At 29.6% G+C, this 22297-nt stretch overlaps 1 protein-coding gene across 4 annotated transcripts in view; it reads right to left on the bottom strand.

Annotated features, from left to right (window-relative positions):
- Positions 1 to 259: 259 nt before the first annotated feature.
- The window catches only part of LOC123294168 (pumilio homolog 2-like), a 396258-nt gene continuing 374220 nt past the window's right edge, over positions 260 to 22297 (bottom strand). For 2 of the 4 annotated variants that reach the window (XM_044875272.1, XM_044875271.1), the window contains exons 8-13: positions 4416 to 4658; positions 3811 to 4195; positions 2911 to 3069; positions 1764 to 2798; positions 1518 to 1686; positions 261 to 1199 (exon numbers count right to left, since the gene is read on the bottom strand). In XM_044875272.1, coding sequence (XP_044731207.1) covers positions 947 to 1199; positions 1518 to 1686; positions 1764 to 2798; positions 2911 to 3069; positions 3811 to 4195; positions 4416 to 4658 — 2244 coding nt within the window. In that variant the 3' untranslated portion in view covers positions 261 to 946. Of the gene's footprint in view, positions 1200 to 1517; positions 1687 to 1763; positions 2799 to 2910; positions 3070 to 3810; positions 4196 to 4415; positions 4659 to 22297 lie in introns of all 4 variants that reach the window. The other 2 variants (XM_044875275.1, XM_044875274.1) reach the window with 2 other exon arrangements.

Genomic DNA, 22297 nt, shown 5'->3' with positions numbered 1-22297 from the left:
ATAATTTATATTTGCTTCTCTCAAATTTGAATAAAATTTCTTGAAAAGATGTGTACGAACTTACGGTACATTGAAAGGAAAAACTTTAAAAAAATAAATAAATAAAAATACTAAACTGAATGAAACAAACCTAACTTGAATACATGACTAAAAACTACAAAGTGAGAATTGTTACGAATGTAAATATTAAATTAAAACTAAAATCACTAAATTTAATTAATAGGAAACGAAATGAAAAAAAGTATGTATAACTACAAAAAAAATAATGAAATGAGTCTGCGTAAATTGAATTGAACAGCAGAACATGTTTTGTTTGCAATACTTGGATGGTATTATACACTTACTTAAGTCAAATATTTAAAAACAACTAGGATAAGTTTTTATTTACTTAATTGTCTTATCTCTTATCTTGCGCATGCTTAATACCTGTACCCTAACCCTATTCATTTAAGAATCAGTAATCAGTAATCAGTCCTATGTTTATGTATAACTTATCCCATGCATATATGTTTTTTTTTTTTGATTTTAAGTGATCAAAATTCACGCTAACTAATTTTAAAAGCGGAATTTTTATTATTAAAAATTGGAATCAAGAACCCAATAAATGCGGTTCGAAATTTATGTTTTTATTTTTATTTTTTGGAATGAATCCGTAGTTCATCCATCGTTTGGAAAAACATATTTTCGCTTTAATAAATTATTGTATGAAATGTTAAAAAATGTTATTTTACATGTAGTATTTATTATATTACAAACATTTGTGAAACTCGAAACGTTTCACAAACAACTTTTCTTAAAATTTTTTTTTTGGATTATGTTTTTTTTTTCTTAGTGAATTGAAAAAGTTTTCCAAACGGTAATATAGCTAATAGTCGGCGATTTGAATCGAAATTGATTTTGTTGATGGTATGTTTCGTAGATTGTTGATGTTAGTTGTGTGAGAATTTTAAATTACTCCATTACTTGGTGGACCGATTGGTCCTAGATCATTACCAATAGCGCCCATTGCACTTGCGGTTTTCATAAAGAATTTTTCAAGTTTGGCAATTATATGCTTACCATACGTGTATTTACGTAATGAATTCAAATGTGGGCGTATTTTATGCATTAAAATTTTTCGTTGGGTCGGCTCCGAGACGTCAATCATTTTTTGGACCACATAGTTGGCATACTGATCTTTCATCATTACGTGCAAAAAGCTATTAAAAAAATTGAAATTTATTAATATAACTGATATATTTTTAAACTTCGAGTCTTTTCACACGATAAGTCATAGATTCCTATAAAGTTTTCCAATTTTGCGGGGGGAGAATTTACAGGCTTTAAAAAAGTTTTTAAAAAAACAGATCCATGGAGTAACTTTAGCGTGTCAGATATTGAAACTTCCACGTATCTCAGGGCGGCAAATATTCAGGGTCGGCAAAATTCTGAGAGTGATATATGATTTTTCGATGATAATTTCGTGTGAAAGACTCTGATTCTATTTCAATAAAAAAAGATAAAGTTTGAAAACTTACTTGTCGTTAAATCCACAAACTTCATCAATAAGTAAAGCACGTTCTGCACGAGTTGCATGAGTTACACATTTTTCAACGACATTACTTGCAAATTTATGCTGTGAGAGTTGCAATACTTTTCCACGAACACCAGCAATCAGTTGTGCTTTATCTTCAGGTTTTCCATGCTCTGAAAATATAATAAACATTAAATTTATTTATTTAGGAAGTGATTATTCGTGGTACTTTTAATTTATAAAAACTTACCCAAAACATGTTGTATCACATAATTTCCAAATTGGTCTTGAATCAATTGATCGGTATGCGCATGTAATTCGGCCAACAAGGGTGCAGTCTGTTCTGGTGTGCAGTGTTCTAGAACGCGTTGTATAACTCGACAACCATAAGGATGCGTACTCAACGCAAATACTTGACCGCTGAATGATTTGATGATAAATTGTAATGCTGCTGGTTCAACGCATTCGATACATTTTTGAACAACATGGTTACCATTTTGATCTTTCACACATTTTAAAACATGTCCATCTAACTCTCTTACAATTTCTTGTTGATGTTCTGGTGGGATTGATTCTAGTGCTTTTTGAATGACACGGCAACCGTACATTTGTAAAGCTAACGGCAATACATTCCCTTTCACTTTCTGTGCCAAAGTTGTCTTTTGTTCGGGTGTTCCAAATTCAAAGAATTTTTGAATGACATAATTACCAAACACATCTGTCATTAAACTGTATGCGGCAGACAATATTTCATTGAACACCAATTGTTTTTCAGCTACGGTAGCACGCTCTAACTTTTGTTGAATAAATCTTGAACCGTGTTGATCTTGTGAAAACTCAACAATATGATTAGCCAAATCACGTAATTGCAAATTTGGGAAACGATTATTTCGAAAATCTTCGAGTAAACGTGATCGTCCAGCTGGTTTATCCAAATTTGTAGAATTCACTGCAGTTAAATTGGGTCGTGTTGAATTTAATTTGAACAATGAATTTGTTGAACCGAACATTGTATTGGTTGATAAACCAGCAGCTACAGAATTTGCACGATATTTAGCTTCGGCTCCTGGTGCTGCAGATATAACACGTGAATTCATCAAACCTCCCAATTGCAAAGGAGCAGTTGGTGGAGGTGTTAAACTGTTTGTTAATGGACTTGGGCTACTGCCTAGACCATAACTTGCTGGCCATTTGTGACGATATTCAAGTGATGGAGAAAATGCTGATGTATTACGATCGAATGAATCTCGACGTCCTGTTGTTGATCCAGTACTTAATCCCAAACCTATACAAAAATATTTATTAAAATCTTTATCCAGAGATTTACCAACCTTACTAAATCTAACTTATGAAAATTATAAATAAAGCTGGCTAAAAATAGTAGAATTGTAACATACCAGTTAATTGTGTAGCCGGAGTTGGAGATCCAAGAGTGCCAGAAAGTGATGTAGATGCAAATGGTCCAGGCGGTGCTGAACCTTGAGGTGGACCCGGAGCAGTCGCTTGTGGCGGCGCATGAAGAGTAGGGAATAGGGTAGCAGAAGTTTGTGTTACCCCTAAATAGCCCAAAAGGAAATAGGCGCGTAAAGCAAGCAAAGAGCGAGTGTTAGTTACAAACCACCAATTTTTTTTTACAAAATAAATTTTATATACAAATATACATACAATTTTTAGGGTTCCGTAACTGAAGAGGGCAAGTAAATTTGAAATCTATTAGAAAATTCTGTGATTCTTTTACCTGCCATTTGGATAATTATTTTTAAAAAAGTTTGGCAATAAAGAGAGTTAAGGTTTTTCATCGATTTTTATATAGGCCATTTATATTAGGGGTAGCCTCGAAAAAGTTGGAAAATCGTTAAAAAAATTATCAATTCCAAAAATTTTACGAATAAATAAAAGATAGCCGAAACACGAATATGGGAAAAAAGATTTTCGAAAATTCGACATTGAAGGTACGATCAAAACCTTAAATTTTTTATTACCATACACTTTCGTCAAACGATAGTCCAAAACGCAGGTTAAAAGAGTCATAAAACTGTTGCTTCATTTTGTGTTCACGATGTCTATGTCCGTCAAGTCAGTCTGTAAGAGGTTTATTTACAAAACTGGAATTTTTTCTTGAATGCTTGCAAATTGATTTAATTCCAATTTGTTATATACATAAAAAAGTAAATAACATATGTACAATAGATTTACCAAGGTGATTTTTAATGAAAACCCTTGATTATCATTCTTTAAGTATATATATTTGCATAAAATAAATATGTTTAAAATTAATGAAAACAAAGAATACATACCTCCTAGGGTGCCTCCATTTACTGCCGAAGTATTTACGTTGGACCCATAAAGTGATTGTGTAGGTGCTGAATAGAGACTCGCTGTAGCGGGTGCCTGTCTAGATGCTTGTTGTTGTACTAATACAGGCGCTGGACTCACTAAACGCATTGGTGCACCATTTCGCATGGTTGCCGTACCCTGGGCCATTAATAGTTGACCATTTTGATCGTAGTATGGTACAATATATCCGGATTGTATGGCAGTCGATGCTGCAGCTGCGGCAGCCGCTGCTGATTCCTGTGCTGAGGATGGGGAAAGTGGTCGTCTTGGTGCTCCATTTCCACTTTGAGGTATGATGTTTGCCGGGTATACTCCCCATGGAGCTACTCCGTAATACTGTGGTACCTGAAAAACGCAAATTATTCAATAAGTTCTGAATGTAAACATATTCAATGGCCCAACTAAAAAGGGTAGTAATTACAATATACTAAACGCAAATTATTTATTTTCCTGCGAAATATATGAGTTCCAGCATATTGAGTATGTGTAAGGTCTTTTCTGACTATCGAATCATTAAAAAAATATTGGCGTTTTAAAAACGTATTTGTTATTAAAAATTACTTACTCCAGGTGTAATAAGCGCTGGAACATAAGGAGTCGCTGCTGCAGTGGCTGCATCCGCACTATGTTGTGCTGGATTCAAAACATAAGGTGGTTGCGCAAATGCGGCTGCTGGTGGTGGCGCAGCTGCTTGCTGTGCTGCAGCCGCTGCTAAGTATTGTTGTTGCTGTAATAATTGCAACTGCGCAGCTGTCGGTTGCGATAATGTCTGCGCTTGTGCATTTTGCTGCTGAGATCGAAATAGTTGCTGTAACAAAAAAAATAAACCATAGTTAGAAATATTTAAAAATATAAATAATTCTAATTGACAAGTTGTCAATCATTTAAACAAGCATTGAAAAATATGTAGATTAAAGAACAGATTGTCTATTGGGATGACATTTATCAATTAACTTCATGGAGTTAAAAAAATGTAGCTAACTTCAACATGTAGTTTTCTAGTCATCCTGTGCGCGCGCATCATAAAACTATTCGCTTCTTAAGAAAAGTAGCTTAGCATTTTGATTATTAATTACTAAAGTTCCATGGAAATGTGAATTCAGCGTGATTATTAATTACTAAAGTTCCATGGAAATGTGAATTCAGCGATAAAATTATTTACCTAAATATTTTTTGGATACATTGTATTTATTGGCACTAGTTATTTGTTATACATAAAAAAGTAATTAATTTACATTTTTTAAACGTAATATTGGCATCACATATTTGAAAATGAGTTATCTATCACATTGATATAAATTTTTGTTATTGGATTCATTTTTTATTGGAGTTTGAAATATATATGGGTCAACGTTTGTATTATGACTGAGGTTTGAGACAGTGAGGCTGATGTATATCAAAATAATAGTAACAGATAATAAATATTTCGCTGGTAAGTTGTAATATGCCAAGTTAGTTTTTTTTGTACGATTGTTATTTTAGTAATAATATTGGCCTTATTGTTGATAATGATAATATTGTAAAAGTTAACCGTTATTTTTTAACAAAAGAATATATATTTCTATATAAATTGCATTTATAATAAACATGCATGTCTAATGTCTGTGTATGCAGTTTACTACAGTTTACAGTTTATGCTGAATAAAGTGGAGCAAACTAGATACAATTTTAAATAATTATTATATTTATTATGAAGAACTAAGTTAACACAAATATTTTTAATAAATAATAATAAGCGCGGGTTGCTTTTGTACTGTACCGGCTGTATCATTCAGACTAGTCATTTAGTACAGCCAAAGATGTAATAGATATCCAAAAAAGATTAAAGTTGCTAAGAATATTTTTTTATACCTATATATCGATTTTTATACCATGTATATATGTAATATATATCAAGGTATACTAAGTTTAGTTCCAAGTTTATAACGCTTAAAAATATTGATGCTACGAACAAAATTTGGGTATAGGTGTCCTTAAAATCAAATAAAGAGTCCATTTCCGGTTGTCTGCCTGTCCGACTGTCAGCAAGATAACTCAAAAACGAAAAGAGATATCAAGCTGAAATTTTTATACTGTGCTTAGGGCGTAAAAGTGAGGCTAAGTTCGTAAAGGAGCAACATAGGTTAATTGGATCTTGTAAACCGTTAGAGATAAAATAAAAGTTTAAATGTAGAGAATATGCCTTATTAAAAATAAACAACTTTTGTTTGAATTATTTCTTCATAACAGTCACAATTTCCCCTTAACGCGTAAATTAGGACAAAACTTTTTTGATAGGGAACAAATTTTATCATGAAAACTTGACTTAATTTTATTTTCATACTTGCAATTTATTGTTATCGAATGCATTCATGTTTGTTTTTCTTTAAAATTTCCACCTTATGAGGACAAAAAACATTTAATACTACTCAATTTTATTTTGCGAATTAGTACAATCATCCTAAATTTTTAAATCGCATTTTCGCCAATTTTTAAATCGGATGGTCAAAGAAAAGATTAAATTTGAAAAGACCTTCTTGTTTTAAAGGGGTTTGTTTGTTTTTTGCAATAACTGATACACTTTTGATTTTAAAATTCAATATCAAACTTTTTTGTAATCGAGCAAATATGATTCAATATACAGATAATGCATTTTCGGAAAATGTGTTATAAACCATGGTTAACTCATTAAGTTTACAATAATAAAAACGTGTTTCGAATAAACATTTATTATTCCAAATTTATATATAACATGTACCAATTGTGTATTCAGTAATTAGACATTAAGTGTAAATAATTAAGTACAATAAAAATTTGAAATGCGTTTTTATTGTACCTCATGAAAAATTACACACTCTGTAAGAAAAAAATATGCGTATATATTTATATAAAATGCGTTCGTTGTTCTACTTTAATGCTTTCCCATAAATGGAATTAAAAAAATGAGTACTGAATATTAAATTTGTCATTAAATCTTTATTTGTAAAAGTAGCCTCGCACGATGCGAACTAATGTACGCTATTTGTAACGATTTTATTAAAAACAAGTGAAAACAAATGAGAAGAATTTAAAAAAGGTAGCCTTCGAAAATTTTAAGTATTTTCTAGGGTTGTTTTTCGTTTTTCGCAAATGTTTCACAAGACCATTAGTTGAAGCTACCTGCAGAATTTTCAACTCCCTATGTTTTATATTTTGGAGAAATCGGACATCAAAATTTTAACCTAAGTGTTTCAAACAAAAGTTGTTTATTTTTTTTATTAGGAACATTTTTTACATTTAAACTTTTGTTCTATCTCGACTTAAAAGATCGGACCTACGGACTCAAAACTCAATTTACATAAGTGCTCATTAACGAATTCAAACTCACTTTTTACGTCCTGAGCACGCTATAAAAATTTCAGCTTGATATCCCTTTTTATTTTTGAATGATCGTGGTCACGCACGGACAAATTATGAACACCTATAACCAAAATTTTGTTCGTGTTGTCAATATATTTAAGCGTTAAAAACTTGGTACTAAAATTATTATACCTTGATATATATTTAACTAGCTGGGAACTACCCGCTTTGCTGGGCAACATCCCCACTTGCACCCCTCCCTCCACATTTCCTTGCGTTGGATAACAGTTTTGTAATGTACACGCCATGCTCTTTTATTTGATACCCCACTTAGGTATATTTGTAAATATTCGATATTTCCTTCCCACTTTCTCGCTACACCTTTCTACCCTCCGAAGGTTAAAAAAATTTCTAAATGTAATTTAAAACATTCTGAGCAAGTTTTGAACTATTAAAAGCCATAATTGAAAAATATGAATTTTTTATTCATGAACACCCCCGCAACCCCCCTTGTGGGTGGAATTTCGTAAAATCCGTTCTTAGCTGACCTCTACTTGGCAAAAGGAATATTCCTGCCAAATTTCAATTCTCTAGGTCTTATAGTTTCAGAGATATCGTGATGAGTGACTATCTATCTATATCTATAGAAAGTCTCCTATATATATAAGATATATACAGAGTATAAAAATTACACTAACAAAAATTTTAAGCATCAAAATTAGACAACAGCTTTTTAATTATAAATCGATAGAAATGACACTTCTGACTTCTTAGTAATCAACGCGCTCTGGGAATTATAAAATTAACAACAGGTGTTTGATTAACAAGAATGATTTATATATTTGCCACTTTGAGATCAAGTTGAGATCATTTTTGGAATGTCTTTAACTCTTCCTTGGCCAACTCTATGAAAAAGAAGAGTTTAAAACTTCCTAGTTTAAAACTAGGAAGGAATAATGTATGCTCCTGTCCAGGAGTAGACAATTAAAAACAAATTAACGTTTCCCGTTTTTAATAAAAAAATTATTTTTCAGGGATGATAAGCTACAGCTAATAAATTTGCATAATGACATTTTAATTATATTATATTTACGTCGAATGAAAATGACCATTTTTATTTAATGATAATAAGTGTTGTCTGATAATGTCATATTGAAAATCAATCTAATAAATTTTCCTGGTGATTGCACTTAACGTAATCAAATCGAACACATTGTGTCTTCTTTTATTTATTACTGTTATATAATATAAAGTAAAAAGACACAGACACTACTCGATAGTAAATAAATGTCTTAGATGTTTGGAGAATGTCTGTTCTGTTAAATGTTTCGTTTATCTTTGGAGATGGTTCTCATGTAAGTACATATTCTTTTCAACAAGTCTCCACCACTATCCAACGGTCAACGCTATATATCTATGTGTATATATATGTATTTGTGAATTCACCGTTCAGTGTAACGGTATTTGACCCAGAATCTTTTAACGAACCGGTCCCATAGTGTATATTATATTTGATTTTTTTTTTTGCTATTTTGTTCAAAGACGTAATATGTATTATGAAATATAATTTTATTGTGTTATTTCCTGAATGGATACGTAAACAGTTATTGTCTTTTAATTTGATATTTCTTTGTTCTAGAATTTGTTCTTATTGGTGATGTAACTTCTTTTGAAAAGCTACGCTTTTTGTAGATTCCACTTAAGATTTTTCTATTTAGTGGAGCTTTATAAAGCATGTCAAAAACAGTAACAAATGATAATACATATATCTGTATAGATATAATTCTTATCATAATAAATAATTCTAGTAAATAAATATAGTACTGTTTAAGTGTCCTGTATTCCTGTAAGTGCATCTTGCTGGTTACGGTTGTGCTCGAAAAACCGGACAAAAGCTCTTTAACTCCCCGGTACAAAACATAATTGGCACACAATTTTACCATAACAACTTATTGTGAAGTTTTTACAAAATATTTATTACAGAAGTTTAAGCAATTTTAAAATGAGAGGTATAAGGTCGAACATCACCGATCTGATAACCAGATGAGACATATATTTTATGTAATTTTATTGATTTATAAAAACTTCTATCATAGCTTTTCTATCGAAAAGTGTTCATGGCTATTTTTAATTCAATTAATTTTAATTTTTTCCCATGAACGGTTTTTTTCAGGCAAGTCTCCCATTATTTTTGTAATTAAATTATCTTTCTTCTGATACCTGTTTCGACTAGTTATCAGATCGTTTTAGACTGTTAACCAATCGGAATTAGTATCAGAAGAACGAATACATTAAATTAGCCAAAAGTTAGATGTTTTTGAAATGGTTTACTATTAACCTTTATAAAATATACAAGATTTGTTTTTTGAAGTAAAGTTAAGTTCAAAACTGGTTCTAATTTGCATACTAAAGCTGTTAAAAACAATTAAACAACCAATAAAAATAAATGAACAAAGGAATATTTTAACATATTATCTTTCATGTAATGATAATTTTAATAACATTGTTTTTAGTTTTAAAAAAAATATATAAAATGAACATGAAAAATTAAAATTAATATCTATATAGGTAAGGTAAAATTCAACACCTACTATTTAAAAAATAATTGATGTAGGCACTAGGTACCCTTTTTTAAATAAATAAAAAAGTATGGAACTGTAATTACTATTGCAAAAAAGTACATTCATTTCTATGGGTGTATATTAAAAATAAAAGTTTTTTACAGTTCATTATACAGAAAAGTTTTTTTTATTTCAAAATTGTATTTGAATATATCGCAAGGGAGGAGTTTTTTTTGTTAATATAGTCATTTACAAATAAAAATAATCTAAGGAAAACGCTTCAAAGAACTGAGTACACTACATGTATTGAAAACTTTTCATTTTTCCAAAATTATTGTAATTAAAGAGTTTTAGTGGTACAAACTAATAGAGAAAACACATGGAATTCAGTGATTGATGATGATTTTTACAAAAACATTTAATGTACAGGGTGTTAAAAACATTTAGTCCTAGGACTAACGGACGCCCTTGTTGTATCAGGTAGAAAATAAAATTTTAAGATGAAAGTTCTCCTTCCATTTTTTGATCCGATGCACTTACATCCATCCCTTTCTACACATTCTTCCACTTGTTCTTACACTCGCTCGCAGTTTCTTAATATTTCCTCTCTCCCCCACTGTTTTGCCGCTATAGCGCTTCTGATTGGCTGCCTATTTTCATTAATAGCTAATTATCCTTGCATCGAATCAAAAAATGGAAGGCTTTTCGCTTTAGAATTTTATTTTCTACCTGTTGTAACAAGGGCGCCCGTTACTTCTAGGACACACTGTATAGTAAGGATAAATTAATCTATAAGTTTTTATTTAATTACTAGGTATTTTTGAAAACAGCGTTGAGAAACCTTGTGAAATTCTATGGCTACTATGACGTAGACAATCTCACAAGTAAAAATAGTATTTTTGAAATATTTTAAAAACTAATTGAGAGCTAAATACAGTTAGTGATCATTTTTTAAACCTAAACTTTGACATAAAACAAATCATGCGTCTTCCTTAGTACGATTGCTTTCTTTTTTTGAGGTTTTTAAACTGTTCATTTTAGTTGAAAAATACTGTAGTTGGATGGTATGCCTGGCCTGGACAGTAAACCTAACTATGAATGTAATTAACATTAATTTTTAGTATCTGTATATGAGAATGATAATGGGAAATTTTTACTTGTTTTCATATTTTTTAAAACCACACTAATCTTTATAGTCATATGTGGTTCCCGTAATTTTTGATTATAATTGGCAATGTGTTCCTACATTTAATTGGAAATAGAAGGTTCTTTATTAGCAATTTTGCCAGGAAATAAGAAGTTTTATATATTTGAAACTTTATGAATATTATAAATTTTGTAATTCGAGTAATTTGACCATCATTTCCATCCATTTCATTGCTGTAATGCGCGGCGTTGCCCGTGTAACTTTCTACTTAAATTATTATATCACTACATAGTATAAAACAAAGTCGGTTTTTTTTAATAGATAGAGTGATTCAAGAGGAAGGTTTTTATGTATAATACATCCATATTATAGTAGAGTAAGGGGTTGAAATAGGGGTTGAAAGGATATGCCTCAAAAAGTAAAAAAGTTGTGCATCGATTAAGCTCAAATATTGACACGATATACAACCAGCTTCAAAGATATATTGTTTTTATCTAATTTTAACCTTCGGAGGGTAGAAAGGTGTAGCGAGAAAGTGGGAAGGAATTATCGAATATTTACAAATATACCTAAGTGGGGTATCAAATAAAAGAGCATGACGTGTACATTACAAAACTGTTATACCACGCAAGGAAATGTGGAGGGAGGGGTGCAAGTGGGGATGTTGCCCAGCAAAGCGGGTAGTTCACAGCTAGTTTATTTGTATTATGTACTTGTTTGAATATTGAAAATGTCTACAGAGACGTGAAATTTTCTAATAGAAGTTCAATCTAATATATCTGGACTTAAACTTTGAGAAATTGTTAACGTAAGTTTCAAGACACCTTGAGCTTGATCTGAAAAATTTAGTATCTAAAAGAAGAGTGCCTAGATTTTGCAGAAACAATTTTAATAAATAACAATTTTGAGTAAAACTTTTCAGTCCGTTTTTGCCTCAACGGTACCGGTTTTCGGAAAAATGTTTAAAACAAAAAATGTTACTTTCTTAATCAATAACAACTTTCTAATTTAAAGTGTTCATCTATCGATTACCAGTTATGGAGTACAGTGAGCTTTTCCACAACATTTTTCGTTTGAAGCATTTTTATCGATAAAATTTATTTTTCGAATTTCAAGCGTATGTCAACTTAAAAAAGCACCCTGTATATTATTATAAGCGTAACGAATGAACTCAAAACAAGCTAGAATACGTTTGTATGTGTGTATGTTATCAGTGTTCGTCGTTAATAAACTAAACACGACAACAACATATCAATGTATTTTTGATTTGAATATATGAAATTTATTTATGAATAACTATCATATTTGCTTGGTTCATAATCATATTCATATATAGTAAAGCGTACCCTCGCCCTTCACTCATATGTCATCACACTTGGTGTACTGTACGTCTGTCTATCTGTCTGTCTATCCATCTGTGTTCTGCTTCAATCTATGATATATTATGCCATTCATGATGTGTACTGAATTATCACATCAAAATGATATTTCATCCAACTTAATTATATTTTATCATATACCACCTTTTTACAGGATGATATATTAGCTGTGTCCATCTACTTGGTAGGGATTCAAGCCTGATACACATTGAAACAGCTTTTCTAAGGAAAAAACGAGGGATCAAAGGTCTTGTGGAATCATTCAGAGCGATTTTTGAAACTATGTTCCTTATCGCACGTAAAATCAAAAAAAGTGTAACAAAAAACAGACACCAAAAAACGACCATTTTCAGAGTATTAACAAAAATGAATAGTATAAAAAAATATTTGGACAATTTTTATAAAAAAAAAAAATTACTTATTAATTAAAACCTAAAATGAGATCAAACATAAAATACGTTGTGTTTAAAAAAAAACATAGTGCGAAAAAAAAAAATTACTTTGTTAAGTTCATGAATTCCGCATACTAAAAAATATACTAATTATATAATACGGTACGCGTTTCTATTATAAACAGAAATACCTGTACGGCAAGCAATTCATTATACAACACAACACAACAAAACATACATATTATTAGCCACAAACATATACATATGCTAACTAAGCTAGTCAACATATCATACATGCTGAATGTTGCTTATACTTATACCGGGCGTTCATTTAATTTTAAAGGTACCTTTTAAGAATTCATTTACAAAACTAAAATTAAGTATCTTTTCGATCAAGAGAACAATTAGTAATATACGTTTTTATACCATGTATATATGAAATATACATAGTATATTAAGTTTAGTCCCAAGTTTGTAAGGCTTAAAAATATTGATGCTACGCTAAAAATTTTGGTATTGGTGTTCATAGTCATATCTAATTAGTCTATTTTCGCTTGTCCGTCCGTCCGTCTGTGAACGCGAGAACTCAAAAAAAAGATATCAAGCTGAAATTTTTACAGCGTACTCAGGGCGTAAAAAATAAGGCCGAGTTCGTAAAAATAAACAACTTTTGTTTGAAACCTCCTAAAATTTTCACGATTGATTTAGTCCAACTACATATACAAAAAAATTAAGCCTTTTTCCAACATTGCCCTGGCGCTAAGATCATAGCTTTGTAAACACATGGGATAAGCCTTTTTTCCAAAATTTTATAAGTAATTTAAAATCCCATTTCTCTCCACTATCTCAAAATATTATTTAAGAGTACTTTTACAGATTTCGAAGTTCAATTTTTTTAATTTAAGACTTGGTTATTGTTTTACTTCTCAGAAAAAAAACCTACCTCATTTTGTAAGTACTTTTTACAATACTTTAATATTGGTTGACAAATATTAGGATAATTTCTAGGATAAATTCGGAAAATAATTGGATCGATCTTGAATATATTTGAAACGTTGTGTACTTTAAGGTATACATATTACATACACAACACATACATTTAACCGATGTAAGGTATAGGAATAGTAAGTATACTAAGTATTATAATACTATGTTGTTGTACATATTGTACAGAATTGTATAGTATAGTAATACTGTGGGTTGTTGAACTTATTTACCGTGTATGAAACGGCCACTCGGTCAAATTATTCAAATTGTTACGTTGCACGTAATAAGTAATGTGTACTTAAATTTGAAATGAAATATATAATACAATGTTGCTACTTCTTTACAATCAAACAACGTGCTATTTCTTTTATTCTTTTCTATTTATCGATTCTCTAGAATAAGGTGTACCTACTGCTTAACTATAGTTATTTATCCGTTTGTTCAATTAATAATTCAATTTTATGATTATATACTCAACTATCAACCAAGGCAAATTAATATTATGCCTTTTTCACAAGAATACTTTTTTACAGAAATTCATTGCGCCTTTGCTGTTGTAAAATTATTCAAACTTTTGTTTCGATAAATGCGATTGGAATTTATATTTGTGCTATGTATGCATAGTGTATGGAGGGGGCAATGAATTCGTCGCACATTGTCTGTCTTCTGCAATTTTCAATAAATCATTTCTTTTATTTAAAATATATGATAACTCTTCAATTGTTTACATGTAATTTGTATACTAAATGTAAAATAAGAATCCAAGGTAAAATATTTATCGTAAAGTTCCTACTTGCATCATGATACAAAAGAATTCGTGATAAATCCGTGCCAATTCGTGCGGTAGATAAATAACTTTGCGTGTGCTAAAATGAATTCCTTAAGGGAAATCAATCACTTGGCTTTGTTTTGTATCAAGGTGTGACTTGCAAGCAATCAAGTTTGTTTTTTAATTAAGCGTAGAATATTATGCAAAAAAAATAGTCTGATTAGAACAAACGATATTTACATAAAATAAATTGATAGTACGTGAATTGGCTACGGGGAATGCGTGTAATTGTTAGTTAAAGCATAAAGATATTATAATAATTAATAAATATGTTATATATTTTTTTTATATAATAATTAGATATATAATTATTATTCATGATTTAATAAATAATTTTAATTAAATAATATGCATAAAATAAAAAGAGTGAATATCATAATTAGTTTTAAATACATACTAGAACTTAAAACAGAATTACACAAAATTTACATTATAAATTTGATTGAATTGGATTATTAATTATTAATTATTAATGAAGTAATTATGATAATGATTATTCATAATTATATAATTTGTGCAACGTTTGCACAGTAGAACTTCAAAACGTGCTGAAATCTTTTTTTACAAACCAAGAAAGTCTTGATTTATTTATACGTAAATATTTTTATAATAAAAAAGGAGCAAACAGTACTTAGATACAAAAATCGTGGGGTGCCCCAGTACCCTTTTAAAGCATTAACGTAGGTATATTAAGATTAAAGCTGTATGCTTTTTGTTAATTTTCAGCGAATTTTTTCAATATGAATATTGATGATAATTTGGATTAGAAAAGCCAAAAGTTAAGTTAATCTTGAAATTTTTGTTAAATATTTTCCCAGGAATGAAACGAAGTTTGCAAAGAATGAAAATCCGTCAAGCTTATATATTGTTTCTTTCGTTTGCTTCTCTGTAACTTCGCGAGATCCTTTTTCTTTTGTCAATTTCCATGATTTACTCCTCATTTTAAAATTTATCGTGCTAGCTAATGACGAAAAATAGGTCTAAAAATTTACCGCTTAGGAAAAAACCAGGCTAGAGAAATATTACTAAGATTTGATTTTGTTCAGTATACAATTTGCATATCATATCTGTAATAAAATTGCCTATAAATAAAAAGAAAGTAAATGACTGTTGATATTTATCACTTATATATTACTTCTCTAGCCTATTTTTCGCCACGGGTGCCTCGGAATTCCAACCGGGTCGAGTTAGTTTTTATAAAAAAATTTATTTAAGATATTCAAAAGTTAACTAACATATGTTAGTGATTATATCTAACGGCTTTAAAATAGCGTTCAAGAGAAAGGGGCGTCATTAGTTATTTTTTGGATGATTAACTTCAAAATTAACCACAAAATGATTTCTAATTCGATTCTTGTTTATTAAAAAATAAATGATGACTTTCTATAACCATTAATAAAATTTAAAAAAGTTTAAATTGATCATTTTCATTACATTACATAGATGTTAGATGTTGTTTGCAAAGAGAGCACATTAGTAATATTAAATAGTGACAATTTAATTATACTTAATATAATGGATCATAATAAGCACCTTTCATAGATCATTAAACCTAATGGTATTGGATACTGGTACAAGAACCGTCTATTCAATTTGTTTAATGTGTTAAGAAGAGCCTTCTATCAACGAACTAACACCGGAACTAGTTTAATTTAACTTTGCATGTTCAACTTGACACTGAATTCAAATTACTTATGACTTAATAATACTTGTATATAATATTATAAATATCATAATCATAATAAACTTGCTTTGGACTTTTTTATCAGGTCAATACTCCACATTTTAATAATTGCTACCATAATTATTTAAAAAAAAATATAATTTAGAATGTTTAGATTTTATGATTTGTTATAATTTTATTTTAATAATAAAAACAGATGTTACTTTAAAATTGAATGTTAATTACGTTATCTGACTTGCAAAAATTTATTTGCGAATTTATCATCCATGCTTCAGATATCATTAAACTTATTGAGTCATCTACACTAATTTTCTTTTTTTTTGTGTCCATTTTTCAAATGTGTTATTATAAATATTATAAGATTAACAGAGCATCGTTATTAATTATGGAAAACAAAATGCCTGAAAATCCTAACTTTAAAATGATTTATGTTAATAATAGAATACGCATTTACACATATAAAAAACGAAGGCATTGACATCTTAAGGGATATACAAGGATTGAATAATACTAGGGATTTCAATAAAACTTTATAAATACATTTTTTGATGAACCAAGTTTCTAAATTCTTAGGTCATCGGGCTTTTTATTATTATTTTATCCTTCAAATTTGGCTGAAAAAATGATGAATCATATATAGGTTATCCTTTTCAATTGGATATTTCTATATCAATAAATCTAGAGAGTGTGATAAAAAACTATCTAAAATATTTAGACAATCTTGTAGTTTATAATAATACCATAAAAATATAAGGTTGTCGATGATATAACAACAAAATTTTAATTTAATTATGAGTTCATGGAAGATCCATCATTTGATGAACAGAGACGACTATAGTTAGAGTATTGATGATTGAAGAGAGATATCTATATTATCAAATTTATAAGCATCACTTGCACACAATTTATTATATATTTTTGTAGTTGCGAGGTATTGTAAAGCAAAAAATAACTTATTACTTGACTACAAAGCATGTATTTGGATTATATGTATGTACCGTGCAATAAACCAAAACTGTTTTACAATACTGTAGGTTTACAATCACCTTAAATTTATCATAAAGTTTTAAGAGGACATTTTTTACTTCTGAGGGATAAATGCAGTATCAACCATAAAACTAAAGCCGTTAACATAATACTATTCATAATATAACGCAAAATAAAAACGCACTTTAAGTCAAATATAGATAGCGTCAGTCACATATGCAAACCACGAACCACGGAATCACCCAGTACATTTATTTGCAAATGTGTCAGTGGATAAAAAAAGTAAAAATTAAAGAACGTAATAGGAAAAAGGACTATAAATGAATTTTATCTAAAGACCAATAAATCATTTAATTTTCGTTTTTGAATATTACCCTAAACAGTTGCATTGCATTACATACATGAAAGTTAAAATAGAATTTGTTATATTTTTATTTTGTGTAACAAAAAACAAACCAACGATAGTCCCCGTCCAACCAAGCTTGTTTATGGTAGAATGCTATGAATATAAAACATATAAATTGTAAAATAGTACCAACAACAAAATAAAAAAACAACAAAATAACTAAAAACCATTCTTTACGGTTCGCTAAATCATGAAACACCTAGTCACGAACTGATTTCATACTACTATAATAGTTCTATGTTCTACGACTACATAGCTATAGTTGTACATCTACATGCCTAGGTAAGTGTATACTTTATTTATACTACATTCTTCATACCTATACATACTACGATCTTAACTTATCGAAGATGCTCGCTCTGTTATTTTATATAAAAAACAAATGAAAACAAACAATTGACTGAGTTAATTGTTGAAATACCATGTATAGACAGTGTTGATTGCTCTATTTATAACTGATATCCCCATATAACATTTACTAAACAATTTACGCTTAATTTGCGCCCTCACGGGTAAACAGTGATGCTTACGAAAAAATGTTTCAAACAAAAGTTGGTAATTTTTTTATAAAGAATATTTTTTACATTTAAACTTTTGTTCTATCTCTAACGGTTTACAAGATGGGTCCTACGAACTCAAGACCCAATTGACCTATGTTGCTCATTTACGAAATCGACCTCACTTTTTACGTCCCGAATACGCTGTAGAATTTCAGCTTGATATCTTTTTTCGTTGTTGAGTTATCGTGTTGACAAACAGACGTACAGACAACCGAAAATGGACTAATTATGTGATTTTATAAATACCTATACCAAAATTTTGTTCATAGCATCAATATTTTTAAGCGTTACAAACTTGGGACTAAACTTAGTATACCTTGTATATTACATATATACATGGTATAAAAACTGTCAAGACATGAAGAAAATCAACTTTATTGCAAAAAATCTACTGAGAAAAACAATGAAAACTAATTGCTTAAATGGTAACTAATACTGTCTGGATGGTATTTCTAAGCCATCTACTCAAGGGAATATCAAAAACAATTATTATGGTTTTTGAAAATTGTCATAGTAAATGTAAAATATTCGTTCCCGAGGGATAAATAAACAGCCGTATACACGGCTCTATTGGGAATTACAAAATGTAACTCGTTACTTAAAGAATATTCTACATTCGAATATCATAAATTTTCGGTTATTAAAAATGTATGATGGAAAAAAAATACATTTTGTATGGAAAGTATTCGAAATGTTTCTTTTATCAAAAATTTATTGTGTTATCTTGATCAAAAATTTTTATCAATATGGAAAAAAAAACATGAATTAAGGAATATATGATTTTCTTGGAAAATTTGATTTTTCCCAAAGATATTATTGTATCTGGGTAGCTTTTCCGGATAAAACTGGATTACTCTAAAGAAGGGTGATTGTCACATATGTACAGATAAGACGGTATACACTTCCTTGAATAAGGTATCAGTGACAAGGTCGGATTTACTTAAGGGCTTGTTGGGATGTAACCCATGGTCCTGTGCTTATAAAAGGGCTCCAACCTCCATTGAAAATAATAAATATTGATAGACATCTATTTGACAAAATGGCAATTAGTTGAATAATAAGGCAGGTACAACTTTTAATTATCACAATGTATTCTTTGAGATGGTCGATCACAGGACTTGAACCTAAAGATTCGTGTGGAATTTGGCTACGGATTCTTGAATGTTATATGTTATTGTTAGTACTCATTCTGGTTGATATTAAAATCATAAAACATAAAAAGCTAGTGCACAGTGCTTACTAATGTAAGCAGAGCAATAAGCATCAAACCATACGCCAAGTTGTACACTACATTACACATCAAATATTACAATAATTTTTATACGCTGACTGGCTGCGCTCTAACTAAACAAGCTCTATGTCTACGTACTACATAGTTATATTACGTAGCACACGTTATGTAGCTAAAAGATACACTCACTTGTTCGTCTTACTATCAAAAGATTGTCATAATACCTTCTTTTACGATGATACTACTTCACAATCAATCTCAGCTCAACTCACTATAGTCCAGTCATTTTGCTGAACTACTTCTCACAATTTTAGCACAGAAATATTTTTTATTTGATTTTAGGAAAGACCTATTACAATAAACAAAAGGGGGGGGCAAGTTTGTTAGAGATCACGATCTTTTTTTTTTAAATGAGTTCTCTACTACTAGTTTGCTCGAACCTTTATTTTGATGGTACAAATGTTTTCACAAAAATCACATATAGAGAGGTTTCAGCAACCTTAGATATTCAAGGGCAAAGGTCACAGTTTTTTGAGAATATCTTCTTTCTTTTCCTTCAATTGTATTTACATTTATTATAAAAGTTGTATAGGATAAAATTCTATTTTCAAATTTGGTTTGAAACCTTTTTTATACGTTGAACGGTTTGTGAAATAGAGAACGCAGAAGTTGAGCGGTCAGCTATAAATATCTTCGTGAATTCCAGTCTATTATTTTAGTGTCGTTTTCGGTTTGGAAACCTTTCTTATTGGAGACGGTACTGGCTTTAAATAATTGCTGTAGCAGTTATTATAAACTAGTTATTATAATCAAGTATTCTAATGCTCGTAGTATATGCAATCTTTCACTGAAAAGTACTCCGAAAATATCGTTTCGTTCTTTGCTCTATTTAAAAAACAGTTTAACATATAAAAAAGGTCTCCTCTATTCTCTCTCTCTCTCTCAAAGAATTTTATCCTCTATAGGTTTTAAATACATTTGAAGCCAAAGAAAACGAGATATTATCGAAAAACCGATTTTTGCAACCCTTGACCTTGGATATTTAAGGACGCTGACACGTGAACATTTGTACTATCAAAATAAAAGTTTGTACAAATATTCTGCTTATTCCGTAAGATTCCGAGGTTAACTCCTTTTTTTGACTACGATGAGTGGATTATGTCTAATATCTAATATCTACGTATTATCTCTTTTTATTATTTTAATAACTGATATAAATCTATTCTTTTTATGAATAATTTCGCATAAAAAAATTTAATGCTCATAACTTTTATTTCTTTTTAATTAAAAAATTATAAAGAACGAACGAGAATCAAAGCAACGTAACTAACGATTGTAGCCAAGCATTGCATTATATTACTTACATTACAAGTAGGAGTATAAGTAATAATAATAATAATATCGTTAACATCATCTTTAAAGCGCAATACAAATCGTGAATGTCTATTTTTTTTATTATTTAATCTTTATTACGTATTAAAAATATGAATTGCATAATAGTTTTTATAAGAATACATTTCTTTATAATAATAATCAAATCGTCTACAAAAATTGATCAAGCGGGAATTTGATTAATGTGTTCAAGGCTCGATAGTTGATACTTAGATAGATCTTTTAAGCGATTGTAAATTTAAAAATATTTTATGGAACAAGCTTTTATTGAACTTAGAGAAAATAAAAAAGTTTTCCTCCGAGTTTTATATAACTATAAGTAAAAGCACTCAACATTGAATGCGCCTTTGTTATGCAATTATCATCTTATTAATAGTTCAGAAGCTAGCGTACATTTTCTGGAATTATTTTTTATAGCTAAAAATTTGTCTAGGCGAAGTTATAAGGTAGTCCAACATCACTGAACTTAAGATATTTCCAACGATATGAGACTAAAAGTAATTTTGAACGAAATTGTGCAAAGAGGTAGTTTTTAACGACATAAACTTGTAGAAGCATTGACCGTCTTAGAAATCCAAATTATTTATAAAACATTGAATCCAGAAGTGAATTATGCAAATGGCAACTTTGTTTCATCATCACCGTCATCGCGTGTGTTTGTAATTGAACTCCCCCTAAACGAATGGACTGATTTTGATGAAATTGTCTGTGTGTCTTCAAGTGGATGCAAGGAGAGTTTAAATTCACAATTCGGTCCATTACAAAATGTTTTTGAGGGTTCCGAATCAAAAAATTTAAACCCATGAAATAAATGGTGGAAACGCATATAAATTATATTTTACATGACATCTTGCTATTCAAATGTATTTATTTGCGCTCCCACCATATTTATCTAGATTTGTGAACATTTGAATAGTATTGAGATAATATCGATAATTATTTCAAATAAAAAATATTTCAGGCTTTTAAGAAAAGAAGTAAATAATTTGTTAAAATCGGAATTACTTTTAAGGTATTTGTTTCCTTTTTCTTAAAGACTTTTAAAGTAAATCAAAGAGAGTAATTTTTACACTTGTAAGATTTTTACCATTCAACTGAAATTTTGATATTTGAGAATTGAATCAGTAACTGTATTACTAGAATTTACAGAATTTTTATTGAGAAAAATGTAGTTTTACGCATTTGTATAGACATCATACTTTTGTTGTTATATAAAATAATTTTAAATGGTTACAAACTTGATGAGAAACAGATGGCCATTATTGGAAAAATAAAAGTAGTTTTTAAATCGTCAACCAAACTTAGTGTGATAGCTCTATATAAAACTAGTTAAGTTTTTTAAAACAGGAAATCTTAAATGTGTAGGTTTTACTACTCTTTAAATATTCTATCATAACATGGCACAACGACCATAGACAGAAACTATTATTATGGAGTTTCTTCTTTATGGTTCTCTAAAATGTTACCCTTACCGAGTTCCATACAAACTACTTAAAGTATAATCTCGAAAAATATTGTATGTATTAAGAGAATTAAATATGAACTTTATTCCATTTAAACATTTACTTTTTAAT

The sequence above is a fragment of the Chrysoperla carnea genome, chromosome 2 (genome assembly GCF_905475395.1).
Source record: "Chrysoperla carnea chromosome 2, inChrCarn1.1, whole genome shotgun sequence".
Taxonomy (NCBI): domain Eukaryota; kingdom Metazoa; phylum Arthropoda; class Insecta; order Neuroptera; family Chrysopidae; genus Chrysoperla; species Chrysoperla carnea.
This window is presented reverse-complemented; position numbering and strand designations above follow the sequence as displayed.